The sequence below is a fragment of the Dromiciops gliroides genome, chromosome 2 (assembly GCF_019393635.1).
Source record: "Dromiciops gliroides isolate mDroGli1 chromosome 2, mDroGli1.pri, whole genome shotgun sequence".
Lineage (NCBI taxonomy): Eukaryota > Metazoa > Chordata > Mammalia > Microbiotheria > Microbiotheriidae > Dromiciops > Dromiciops gliroides.
In genome coordinates, this window is record NC_057862.1 from 265,680,363 (window position 1) to 265,694,508 (window position 14,146).

The 14,146-nt window shown below is 37.0% G+C and overlaps 1 protein-coding gene across 7 annotated transcripts in view; it reads right to left on the bottom strand.

Moving 5' to 3' along the window:
• Nucleotides 1-14,146, bottom strand: part of PACS2 (phosphofurin acidic cluster sorting protein 2) — a 298,609-nt gene that overhangs the window by 66,609 nt on the left and 217,854 nt on the right. For all 7 annotated transcript variants that reach the window (XM_043985957.1, XM_043985954.1, XM_043985953.1 and 4 more), the window contains exons 13-15: nucleotides 13,869-14,001; nucleotides 6,996-7,100; nucleotides 5,850-5,956 (exon numbers count right to left, since the gene is read on the bottom strand). In XM_043985957.1, coding sequence (XP_043841892.1) covers nucleotides 5,850-5,956; nucleotides 6,996-7,100; nucleotides 13,869-14,001 — 345 coding nt within the window. The remainder of the gene's footprint in view (nucleotides 1-5,849; nucleotides 5,957-6,995; nucleotides 7,101-13,868; nucleotides 14,002-14,146) is intronic.

The window sequence follows — 14,146 nt, forward strand, 5'->3', positions numbered from 1 at the left end:
AGAAACTGATATTTAATGAAAATAAAGAACTTTGAAGCATTGATGAAATGATCAGGGCTACTCAGCTAGAAAATTTGACATTCAAACACAAGACTCAAAAGATAGACATGAAGGTGTAAGAATAAGGGACTCAATAAACTGTTTACATTCCTATATGGGAAAATGATACATGTAACTTCTTTTTTCCTCCACATATAAATATTTTATTATTTACATTTAGAGATAGTTTTCAACATTTGTTTTTATAAGATTTCTAGTTTCAAATTTTTCTCCCTCCCTCCCTCCCCCCTCCCCAAGACAGCAAGTAATCTGATATAGGTTACCCATGTACAATCACATTAAACATATTTCTGCACTAGTCATGTAACGAGAGAAGAATCAGAGCAAAAAGGAAAAACCTCAAAAAAGAACAACAACAGCAACAACAAAAACAGTAGAAATAATATGGTTTGATCTGCATCCAGATTCAACTTTTTTTTTTTTCTGGATTTGGAGAGCATTTTCCATCATGAGTCCTTTGGAACTATCTTGGACCACTGTATTGCTGAGAAGAATCAAGTCTATCACAGTTGATCAACACACAATGTTGTTGATACTTTGTACAATGTTCTCCTGGTTCTGCTCATCTCACTCATCATCAGTTCATGCAAGTCCATCCAGGTTTCTCTGAAATCCGCCTGTTCATCCAATACATGTAACTTCTAAAAACTTATTATCAGAGAAGTTAAAAGGAGTTTTCATAGACAGAGGAAATGAGTGTGAGTCAATTATGTCAGAATGACCTCAAAAAACAAAGGGGGAGAGGAGAGAGGAAATGGGAGAAGGGGGAAGGGAGAGGTAGAATGGGGAAAAATTTCTCACATAAAAGAAGCATGCAAGAAAGAGCTTTTATAATGGAGGGGAAAATGAGGTCGTGGTGGCAGGCAATGCTTGGACCTCACTCTCATCAGAATTTGTTGAAATAGGGCAGAATATATACACACTCAGTTGTGTAGAGAAACGTAACAAAATAGGGAAATAGGAAGGGAAAGGGGAGGGGATAAGAGGATGGGTGATTTGATAATGAGGGTGGATAAAAGGAGGCAGTAATTAGAAGCAAAATATACTTTTGAGGAGGGCCAGGATAAAAAGAGACACAGAGAGAGAGAGAGGAACAAAAAAGAAAATACACAGTAGAGGGAAATACACAGTAATCATAACTGTAAATGGGATGAGTTCACCCATATAAAAGAAGCAGAAAGCAGAATGGATTAGAAACCAGATTCCAACGATATGTTGTTTACAAGACACACTTGAAATGGAAAGATACACAGAGTTAAAATATAAAACAGAATTTAAGCAGAATTTAAGATGCTTCAGTTGAACTAAAAAAGGCAGGGGTAACAATCATAATCTCAGAAAAAGCAAAAAAACAGACCTACTCAAAAGATATAATTGAGGAAACTACATTATTAGGTACCACTGGCAATGAATATAAAAAAAATTTACAGCAAGTTTCTTTGATAAAGACCTCATTTCTCAAATATAAAGTAAGTATAGAACTGAGTCAAATCTATTTTTTTTAAAAAAGCCAATCTCCAATTGATAAATGGGCCAATGATATAAATAGACAGTTTTCAGAAGAAGAAATCAAAGTTATCTATGGTCATATGAAAAAATGCTCTAAATCACCATTTATTAGAGAAATACAAAATAAACAGTGGTCTAACTATTCTGGAGAACAATCTGCAACTATGCCCAAAGGGCTATAAAACTGTATATTTATTTAATTAGCAACACCACTACTAGGTCTCTTTCCCAAAGAGATCAAAGAAAAAAAAGGACCTATACACACAAAAATGTTTATAGCAGCTTTTTTTGTGGTGGCAAAAAATTAGAAATCAAGAGGAAGTTCATCAATTGAGCAATGAATGGCCAAACAATTTGTGGCATGTAACTGTGATGGAGTACCATTGTGCTATAAGAAATTCTGAGAGGAGTGGTTTCAGAAAAACATGGGAAGACCTGTATGTGAGAAGTGAGAAGAACTGGTAGATCATTGTGTACAACATCAGTAATGTTGTAATAATGACCAACTGTGAAAGACAAGTCTATTATGATCAATACAATGATGCAAGACAATTCCAAAGGACTCTTGACAAAAAAATGCTATCCACCTCCAGAGAGAGAACTGATAAACTCTGAGTACCAATTGAATTAGAATTTTCTTATTTGATTTTTCTTGCTTTTGGGGAAATATGGCTAATATAGAAATATCTTTTGTATGACTTCACATGAATAATTGATATATTGCTTGCTTTCTCAGTAAGTAGTGGAAGGAGTGGGAGGAAGATAGAGGGAAGTTTTGATTCAAACTTTAAAAAGAATGCTAAAAATAAATAAATAATAAATTGAATTTTTTTTTTAAAGAAATAAATTAGGGTGCAGCTAGGTGGCGCAGTGGATAAAGCATTGGCCCTGGATCCAGGAGGACCTAAGTTCAGGTCCAGCCTCAGACATTTGACACTTACTAGCTGTGTGACCCTGGGCAAGTCACTTAACCCTCATTGCTCTGCAAAAAAACAAAAAAAAAAACCCAACCAAACAAAAAGAGAAATAAATTAATATTTCTTGCTGTCTCATGGTATCATGAACTTCTATTAGGTACATTCTGGTATTGAATGTTGTTTGATTTTGTACCTTTTGTGCCAAGCTATTAATTCTCATTCCAATTTTTTCTTCTATAGCTCATTTCCTTTTCCTTTTTTCCCTCTGTACTCTTATTTCCTTTCCAAATATTTCCTTTTGCGATATCATTTCATCTGTATAAATAACTTTTAGGTTTTTTTGGAGGTTAAGACCCCTCTTGCCTCATCTCTGCCAAGATGTACCAAAGCTGTTTTTGTTGGAGACATTCTCTTCTGAGTTTGCATCTTGAGCATCCCTTTCATTATAACAGATCTAATGTTTAAATTCTATTTTTTCTTCATTGCTCATTCTTCTAGCCTTACTAACTTTGGATTTTGTATTCAGTGTTAGGCTCTGTACACTTCTGTAGAGAATAGCTGAGCTATGTTTGTTAGTCGTTTGTGTGTTCCTGGGTCCTGGTGCTTTGAGTAGTGTTTATCATTCAGGACAACTCAGACTGGGGAACTGGCCAAAGTGCTTTGATCAAGGGAGAAATCTGCCTCCTGATCTGGGTCTTGCAAGTTTCTGACCTTTGTATGGATCTGACTTGTATAATTCTGGGTTCACTCCTGGGTGTAGCTTCAGAAGACTGCTGCACGATTCAGCCACTGTTAAACATCCAGAAAGCTCTGCTGGTTCATAGTAAAATAACTTCAGATTCAATTCTGGCCTGAATTTTCTGCCCTGGTTATTCTGCTGTAAGCTTTGGACTGTGCTGAGGAATAGATCTGAGACCCTGCCCTGCTTTCAGGATCAGAGTCTTATAGCTGCAGCCTGTTTCTGTAGTACACAATCTATGGCCTGCAATAGCTCCTTGCCAGGACTGTACCACTTTCTGATCCTTGCCTCTGGCACATGTGAGACTTCAGTTTGTACTCAGAGTTTATCAGTTCTCTCTCTGGAAGTGGATAGCCTTTTTCACTTGCTAATTCACTCTACAGGGCCTGAGTTTCAATATGGTTCCTCTCTAGCTCCACCACATTGGGCTCATAATTACTAAAGATACACTTATGGACATCTTTAGATATACAAAATTCCACTACAACAAAACTTAGATGTCCCACATAGTTCATAATGGATTATATCTGTACTTGTTTACAAAGGATGAGGTAATCTTGTTTCCTGGGGATTAAAAAAAAATTTTTGTTTCTATATCAGGGTAACAAACCTACCAATAAATCAATCAACAAACAAACTTCAAGGAACTTAAATCCGAGTGAGGGAGATAACATGAACATTGATTGTATAACTGCCTCAACTCTGTATTATATGGGTATAAATCCTCCAAAAGGGGGGGAATGTAATATTATATCTATCTATCTATCTCAAGTTTGAGTATGAGATATATTTTGAAGAACTCTCACTGTTTAATTTGATCATTGACAATGCTATGCTAAGAATTAGTGAAAATCCAGCAGTTCAACAGCTAAAGCAGTGAGTCCAGAGACAACCAGACTCCAGACCAGAGTCCAGTTTTCCTGATGACATCTCACCACTCCAAGAAGACAAGATCTCAAAGACTTTAAATGAACACTTTTGTTTTGTTGTTTTTCTTTTTCCCTTCTATTACACCATTTGTAACATGTTTTCTCTGCAGAGGCCCTCCCTCTGCAGGCAGTGTCAAAGCGCTGGTTCATGAGGGACCGCCCCTCTGGACAAAATTTCCCTTTTCTCCTTTTCCTATATTGTTATTAACATATTGTTTGTTAGCATAGGGTGCTATATTCTGTTATTTTTTGCTGTTTCATCAAGGAAACACTGTTCCTCAAAGAAACGAAGGGGGGAATGTGTTAACATAATGGGTCTGACTTGATTGACTTAGTGGTGTTTGAATTAGCTGTGAATAAGGAACCACTACCTACTTAAAGGAGTGTTCTCAAGAGGCTATGGACTACTGCATTGGCAGGAGACTGCTCTCACCCAATCAACTTGAAGAGCCTCCCATTTCTGGGAGGAGGACACGAAGTAGGAAGGGGACGCTGGCTGAAGGTTTACTTCCTCTTGGGTTTCAAACATCGGATTTGGTAGCAGGACTTCAAGAGGGTGATTAGGAAGGCTAGGATTTCCATGCTATAAGGAATCAGATCTCAATCTTTCTCTTTACTATCTTATATCTTTTAATAAACCCTTAAAGCCTAAATTATTAGTGAATTTATCAGTGATTTTAGCCAGTTTCCCCCCAAAACTGGGGGGACAGATTAGAACCCACAGTTAGAATTTTAAAATACACACACACACACACACATATATATATATAACCTATATCAGATTACCTGCTCTCTAGGGGAGGAGGGAGAAAAATTTTAAATTGGAAATTTTATAAAAAAAATGTTGAAAACTATCTCTACATGTAACTGGAAAATAATAAAATACTTTTATTCAAAAAAGAAAAAAAGAGGTGGAAGTAAGAAAAGACAGCATTCAGGCATGGGGAACAGCCAGTGCAAATGAAGCATACAGTGTGTAAAGGGGAATAATATCTAAAAAGATTGGAAAGATAAGAAGTCCAGCTGTGAAGAGCTTTGAATGCCAAACAGAAAAGTTTACATTTGATTCTAGGGGAGAAATTGGAGTTTACTCAATTAAGGGGGTGGGGGGTGGAGAGGATGCAGGGAGGGTATGATTAAACCTGTACTTTAAGAAAACCATGTTGGCAGCAGTGTAGAGGATGGGTTAGAGACACCTGAAGCAGAGAAAGCAATTAGAAGGCTATAGGAGCAGTTCATGTGAGAGGTTCTAAGAATCTGAACTAAGATGGTGACTGCATGAGTGGTTGATTATTGGCTGTGGCTACCATCATTCCCTGAAAAATGAAGCAGGAAACTAATTCTCAGTGCATATAATTATTCTATCTCCTTCCCTTGGCATTGCTGCTACTATGTTTAGGAGTGTGCTTTAATGGATCTGAAAGGAAAAAAAACATTGTCCACCACACACCTAAAAGCATATATTTTGTAATAAGTAATGAGGCTGCCACGAAAGTGAACATCTATAGGTGTCGTATCATTTTTCATGGGAAGAAAATCCATGAAACAAGTTTATGTCAAGATTATGGAAAGAAAGTTAAGTATCAGGAGAGTCAATGCTTTATACTGAAGCAATTCCTAGACATTAAAATAGATTTCTACGGAGCTGATATATTTTGTTTGAGGCTGATCAAAGGAAGAATTGTAAGAACTTACTATCTCTGTATCCGTGAGACAATAGTACTGAAAGCTGCCTGAATATCTGCTGAAGAACATGTGCAGACCACTGGGAGGGTGTGTTTTTGCAAGACATCTGAAAGGAACTAAGATTAAACAATATTACATAGACATATACACACGTATGTGTGTACATAAAATTTTGTTTGTATTACTATTTACACAAATCTTGTGTTTACATATATAGAATTCTTTCTGTATACATTCACACCCACCCGCCCACATCCACACCCAAGAATAATTCCCCCTTTTTTGTGGGTGGGTGGGGCAAAGAGGGTTAAGTGACTTGCCCAGGGTCACACAGCTAGTGTCAAGGGTCTGAGGCCACATTTGAACTCAGGTCCTCCTGAATCCAGGGCCAGTGCTTTATCCACTGTGCCATCTAGCTGCCCTCGACAATAATTCTTGTCAGAAAAATTTCACTCAAAAGTCTCTCTCCTTGCAAGGCTCCCTTTGTTGAAGGATTGCTTTAATTGATCAAACTTCTCTCTTTTCACAGACATGGTTACTATAATTTTTTTTTCTCTCAAATCTATCATTCTCAAAAAGACAAAAAAATAATTGACCAAATTTGACCAAAGGAAAATGAACCAAATAGGATTTTGCTTTGAGCTCTGATTAGATTTAATTATATTTTGTTCTAATTGAGATGAACAATTCTCACATTCAAAAAACTTTTCCTACTAAGTCCAGGGCTCTCTATGCTAGGTTCTAGGAAGAATACAGAATTATATGAGAAATGAAAGGCACCTTAGAGGTTATCCAATCCATGACAAATGGATGGATGGTTTTAAATTAACATCCCTGGACAAATGATGACAAAGGACAATGTGAAGACTAGGTCAGCTTCCAATACCTAGAAATTTGGCTGGGGTGAAGGAGATTCACATTGTATAGTATTAGGAAACAGATCTGATGAGTAGGATGGGTCAAATCAATTACAGATCATAAACTATGCAGATAGTACTACGTAAGATATGGATAGAAGATCTGAAAACAACCCTGTTCAATCATACCAGAAGAATCTACATCTATTTTCTCATTTCATCCTTCCTTACCCAAGAAGCAATCCTAACTTTGAAGGAAAAAAGGATAAAATGATATAGACAGTGTTTTTCTTCTTACCTGTCCTTGCCAGTCAGAAGTATTAACAAGAATTATATTTTCAGGCAGCTGGTCATCAGAAATTAAGATGTGATTTAATTGGTCATATACAGTTTTTCTTGGGATCTATTAAAAAAATAAAACAATGAAAAATGCTACAACTCAGCTCTTTATTTTTCTTAGGTTTAGAAGTTGGCAACACCACCCAACAAAAATACAATAAAAATTAGAGCAGATATCAAGTGGTTTGTAAGAATAAATTTCTAAATTACAGGCAAGATGAAATAGATACTCAAAGATGCAAAAGGATTATTTTATAAACCCTTATGGACAATGAACACATCATTTTCTCTCTGTGCCTCAGTTACTTTATCTGTAAAATGGGGAGGTTGGACTAGATGATCCCTAAATCTCCTCATAGAGGTCTACCTATGATAGTATGTATGTGTAAATTAATTTTTTCCCCCTTTTTCCTTAGGTCTTTGCATTTATGGGCTGGTTTTCTTTCTGTATGGTTGAAAGAGCCTTATTTGCAAGTATATTTATATTTAAAATTTTACCTTTGTTATGATTTGTTCAGATACATAACTGTTTTTGATCCCATTGTACAGATGCATAGTCATTTATCAGTTTTCAACAGGCACTGAGATTCCCTGGATTATCTGATGCTAATTTACATTTAATGTTGCCATAAATTTTTACTTTCTTTTCTATTGGCTCCAAAGGGGCCAGTTTAGTTGGAAAGAAAATCATGTGACCAGCTGGAGTTTTTCTATTATTGTGGAATTTAACTGAGACCTCCAAAAATTTAACCCAGTCATTTAACTGGCTAGAGGAAACAGAATTTCTGACTGGGGTTTATGATAACCATTTCCTAATTAGGTGTAAATTACAGAGTAGATCCCCACCTACTCTCTGCAGATCATTTTACAAATTGACCTGATGTAAATTTTCCTCTCCTGCTATCTTTGATTTATATACTTTTTTTTTTTGTGGGGCAATGGGGGTGAAGTGACTTGCCCAGGGTCACACAGCTAGTAAGTGTCAAGTGTCTGAGGCCAGATTTGAACTCAGGTACTCCTGAATCCAGGGCTGGTGCTTTATCCACCACACCACCTAGCTGCCCGGATTTATATACTTTTTTGCTCTCAGTTTGCCTGTGATAAAATTTATAAGTTTATCTTTGAAATGTAAATCTTTACCTTCCCTTTTGGCAGCTGTAAATTCCAATTATATCCTTCTTGCTGATGTAACTAAAGGCTATCTAAGAATTCTGGAAACTCTATGCAGGGGTCACTGATATTTAGATACCATGAGCCTATGCTGTGACCATATAAAAAAGCTATTATTGAAATGACTATGTGTTGAAAGGTATGATTGAGCATATATTAATAAATCCTTGAATACTTCCATATCACTGTGGCTCTGGTTTAGGAAAGAGGAAAGTTTAGTAACACCCACCCCTAGCAAAATCTCATTTTGTGTAACATCATTTTAATGGAAGTGCTACTCTTCCTAAGTCAACATGTTTACTTCTGGTTTTGTTGGGAGAAGAAGCAAGAAAGAACTTAAGCTGAAGGAAGAAAAGGAATTTTTAAGGTGACTTCACAGGAGATGAAGTTGTGACAAAGTAGTGACTGGATTTGGGTAGCAGACATTTGGGAAGACTCAATAAGAAGCTGGAGAAGGAAGAGAACTGCAACTGAAGGAGAGAACGTGGGAAAAAGAAGGACCTGAAGAATAGGAGAAGGGGGAAAAGAAGCACTTAAGGATGAAGTAATAAGCTAGAGAGAGGAGGAAAAGAAAAAAAAAAACCTTTTTTTGTCCTAGATCTCTTCTCCCTTTCTCAGCTAAACTTGAAAAAGTGTCTATACTCATTGCCTCTCTCATTCTTCAATTTGCAAAACTGAACCTGAAAGCAATCTGGTTTTTGACTTCATCACTCAACAGACACTTTCTGCGAAGTTGTCAGTGATCTCTCTCTTTTTTTTTGTCAGTGATCTCTTATTTGCCATATCAGTGGTCTTTTCTCAGTCCTAATATTTTTAGGCCTATTTGCTACCTTTGACAGTACTGACCACTATTCTCCCTCCTGGCTACTCTTTCTGGGTTTTTGTGGCACTACTTTTTCCTTGTTTTCTTTTCCTTTCTGTCTAACCTCTCCTTCTCAGTATCCTTTGATGGCTCATTTCATACTATTTAATTGTGGATGTTTCCCAAAGTTCTATCCTAGGTCCTCTCTCCCCCCCACACCCCCTATTACTTATAAGCTTCCATAAGGTTCAACTATGATCTCTCTGATCCCCAGATTTACATATACAGCTAAACTCTCTCCCCAGAGCTTTAGTATCGTATCACCAATTGCCTCTTGAATATTTCAAACTAGATGTCCCAGAGATATCTTTAACTCAACAAGTCTAAAACACCTTCCAAACTTATCAATTTTTGTTGAAAGCATCCTTCCAGTGTCTCATGTTTGTAATCTTGGCACTGTCCTTAACTCCTCACTTCATTCATTTATATACACACACACACACACAATTGCCAAATCTTGTGGTGTCTACCTGCATATCTTTTTCATCTTACCCCTTCTCTCTACTCACATAGCTATTGCTTTAACTCATGCCCTCATTACTTCTTGCCTACATTATTATAGCAGCTTTGTCTCGATTCTTTCACTACTCCAGTCCAAAATAATCTTCCTTAAACACAGATTTGATGACATACTTCTTCTAGTTAACCAAAAGGGGCTTTCTAATGCCTCCAGAGTAACATATAAACTCTTCTGTTTAGCTTTTAAAGTCTTATACAACTTGGTCTCAACTTACCTCATAACCTCATTGGACATTACTCTCCCTCTTGCACTCTGCAATCCAGTCAAATTCACTTTCTTTCTGTTTCTTATTTAGGACATTCTATCTCCTGTATTAATACCTTTTTGCCATACCTGGAATGGAATTCTTTTTTATTTCTTCCTTGCAGAGTCTCTTTCTTTAAGATACAGCTCAGACATGATCTTCTGCACAAAAACTTTTCTGATTCTCCAAACTGTCAGTGCCCTTATTTCCAAACTATTTTGTATTTAACTACTTTATATGAACACATTTAAGTATCTGTTAACTTTATATTTATGCTGTATTTTGTATACTTGTCACCCCCTCAATATGCCATAAGGGATTATTTCATTCTCTGTACTTATATCCCCACCACTTAGCACAGTGCCTGGCACATGGTAGGTAATTAATAAATAATTGTTGATTGAAGGGGGTTATAAGCAAGTCTTCAGGGAAGCTACTAGCAAAAAGAGCTCTCACTTTCAGGAAGTAGAGAAAATAAGGAGAATTTTTCAGTGACCTAGGTTGTGTGTGATATTTGTATTGCTGCCATAGCTATATTATTGCTTTCTATGCCCAAAGTGCAAAGTGTTCTCCTTTCAGGAAGAGAAGGTAAAATGGATGAAGAAATGCCTCTCCACTCCTCTAAGTTATCTGGGAGAAAAATGTTGACATAAGGGCTGAAATGGGAGAATTTAAGGTAAAGACAGAAAGGAACCCTATGTTGTGTTGAGAGCTGGACAGTTAAAGAATGGCATATGGAGAAGAAAAGGAGAAAGACTAATGAACATTTTGAGTTGAATAAGAAATAGGAGAAGTGGGTGGAGGGTATGAAGAGATAAATTTAGGTTTGATATAAGGAAAAATTTCCCAATAATTAGATCTATTCAAAAGTAGACAGCCTCTGAAGGGAGTGAGTTCCAGGAACTGAAAGGTTTTCGGACAGAAGCTTGAGGACCACTAGTGAGAATGTTGTAGTTGGGCCTCCTGTTCACTTAGGGGTCAGGTGTCTGAGGCCTTTTTCTATAATCTTGATTTTAACAATTCATTAATAAAAGAGGGAGGCATATTAATATGCTTTTGAGTTTTGTTTTGTTTTTTTGGCGAGGCAATTGGTGTTAAGTGACTTGCCCAGGGTCACACAGCTAGTAAGTGTTAAGTGTCTGAGGCTGGCTTTGAACTCAGGTCCTTCTGAATCCAGGGCCAGTGCTCTATCCACTGCGCCACCTAGCTGCCCCCTTGAGTTTTTTTAAAAGAAAATTCTTAGGTTAAATTGCTAACACTTTTCTTGAAAATAATGATCTTAACAGATAGCTTTAATTTTTAGGAATTACTTCTTTACCTCAAATTTAAAACTATCTCTCTGTAACTTCTACCCATTTCTCCTAGCTCTGTCCTCTGTGGTAAAACAGAATAAATCTCTCTTTCACAGGATAGGCCATCAAATAATCGAATACAAGTATCATGCTCTCCCTAAGTCTTTTCTTGACCAAGCTAAAATACCCTCAATTCCTTTTGTTTTCCACAATAGCATTAGCTCATTTTGAATTTTAGCATTCTTGATACTGTTCATTTATGGGGAGGGGTTCATTCTTTTGTATTCACTCTCCATTACCTATCCTTGTTTCTATCTCTTCATATACATTTTTAGCTGATAGCAATCTCACTCATCCCCCTCTTGTCAAATCTTGAACCTGTCACCCTATTGTTAATTACTTTCCTATTGCCTTCAGATATGTTCAATTTTTCTTATCCTCAAAAAATCTTCACTCAACCATAGCATTCTCTTTCCTCTTTTTCAGCCAAACTCCCAGGGGGAAAACACACACACACACACACACATACACACACCACAAAACAAAACTGCCTATACTCACTGTCATCATTTCCTCTCCTCTTACTTAAACAACTCTTTGCAATTTGGCTTCTAAGAACGATTTCTTCTAACATTACCAATAATTTCTTGTTAAATCTTGTTTTGTTTTTTCCTTTTCAGTCTTCAGCTTTCTTGATCCCATGTCCTGAATTTGACACTGGTCACTATTACTTCCTGGATATTCTCTTCTCTCCTGGTTTTCTATTTCAGCTTCTCTAACCATGCTTTTTTTGGTCTCCTTTGCTGATTCATCATCTATCACATATTCTGTGGATTTATTTAATGACTCACAGAGATACATAAATGTAAAATTCACACACATACATATATCCATGTAGCTTCTGAAATTCAATCCCATAAAATTACCATTTGGAAATCTGAAAATAAATGTCTTGGGGACTTATCAAACTCAACATATCTAAAATAGAACCATCCCTAATCCCTCCCCTTTTCTAAATTTCCCTATTTCAAAGACATCATCATCCTTTCAGTCCTCCAGGCTTGTAACATCACCATTATCCTTGACTTTCCTTCTTCCCACTTATCCAATTAATTGGCAAATCTTGCTCTGTCTCCCATCAGATCTCTTCTACCTTATACAGCTACCACCATCGTTAAAACCTTCATTACTTCTTACCAAGATTGCTGAAATATTCTCCTATTTGGAGTCCCTGTCTCAAGTGTCTGCCCACACCAATCAAACCCTGGATGAAGCAATAAGTTGGGGCAGTGTAAAGAACCCTGGGCCCAGACCCAGTTGGGAAAACGTGAATTCATATCTGGTCTCAGAAACTTTCTAGGTGAGTGACCCTGGGCAAATCTCTTAAACCTATGTTTGCCTCAGTTTCTTCAACTGTAAAAGTAGGATAATAACAGAACATATTTTGCAAGGTTGTTGTGATGATCAAAAGAGAAAAAATTTGTAAAGCTCTTAGTAAAATGTCTAGTACATATAGTAGATGCTTATATAAATGCCCTTCCTTTCTTTTCTCCTCTCTTCATTGTTGCCAAAGTTCTGACCACGTCAATACTCACTCAACTCCACTGGTTCCTTGTTATCTTTAGCATTAAATATAAACTTTACTTATGAACTTTTAAAGCCCCTGACAACTGGGCCACAACCTATCTTTCTTAGTCTCATTGTATATTACTCCCTCACATTCCTGACCTTCTCTGTTTCTTACACGACACATTATTCCTTTGCAGTGGCTGTCTACCACACCTGAAATGCACTTCCTCCTCATCCCCAGTTCATAACATTCCTCTTTCTTCAAGACACAATTCAACCATTACATTTTCTGTTAAAGCTTTGTTGAACTCAAATTCTAGTGTCTTTCCTTTCAATTTACCTTGTATTTAATTTACTTTGCATTTCCTCTTATTAGACTATTTATTCTGGATGTACTTTTAAATAAATGTCCTTGTTGACTCACTTGTTAAAATGTAAGATTCTCGTAGGTAGGGATTGTTTCATTTATTATATATGTATCCTCAGCACAGGGCCTGGCATACAGAAGGTGCTTAAATCAATGCTTTTTGACTTAGTAGTTGACTGCTTTTCCCCAAATCTAAAGTACATGTCACACTATCCAGTTTTTCTCTTTTAATTCTAAGTGGAGTTTTCACTTCTCCTAAAGGTTCCTGTTGTTTCTATTTCATCAACCAGATCCTCCTTGTCAGCGTGTTGGGTTCAGAGCAGCAATTTTGCTTGCTGTTTCCTCTGGCTAATAAAGAATAATTCTGTGTCCTGTAAATATTCACATATTTATATTGTTCCATTATTCCAATGAAAATGTGGCAAGATCTTTTTTTGGGGGCGGGCAAAGAAAAGATCTTAGATAAAATCATCAACCTTTACTTTCTGCTTAAGTACAAATTTAAAGAGGGCTTATGTTTTTCTAATGTTCTATAAAGTTGTTCTCTCTCTAGTATCTCTCCTGGTACCAAGGAGAGAGGTCTTCTAAGCTGGGTTATCACATACCTCTAAGCCAATCTAGCTCAGTCTCTCCCTTAACCATTGTGAGGTAAGAGTATCTTTTCTGTCTCTTCTTAGTGTGTTTCCTAGGGAGTACACATTATTTTACATGTAATTCAAGTGTTACTATAACTTCTGTAGCCAAATGACTAGGTCAATTTCCTTCTTTTTCTTTCCAAACCAAAGGGAGAGATGGAAGTTATCTTCACCTGCAAGTGGTTCCTAGTGTCTGGGGAACGCTCGTTATCCAGACTGTTAGCTCTTTCATTCTGTGGCCTCACAGGCTGTCTTTCTTTCAGTGAAGTGCTTCGACCACGCCGGCCGGTCTGCTTTCCCTCTGACCTGCAGAGCCAATAAAGAATAGATTTGAGGGGGGAAAAACCGTTTGATGACAGGAAGCAGATTGTTCAGGGATTGCCCTGAAAGAGAAATGACACTGATGTGTTTCAGTTACGTCCATTAATCATCAAATAGTTGCCCACCTTTG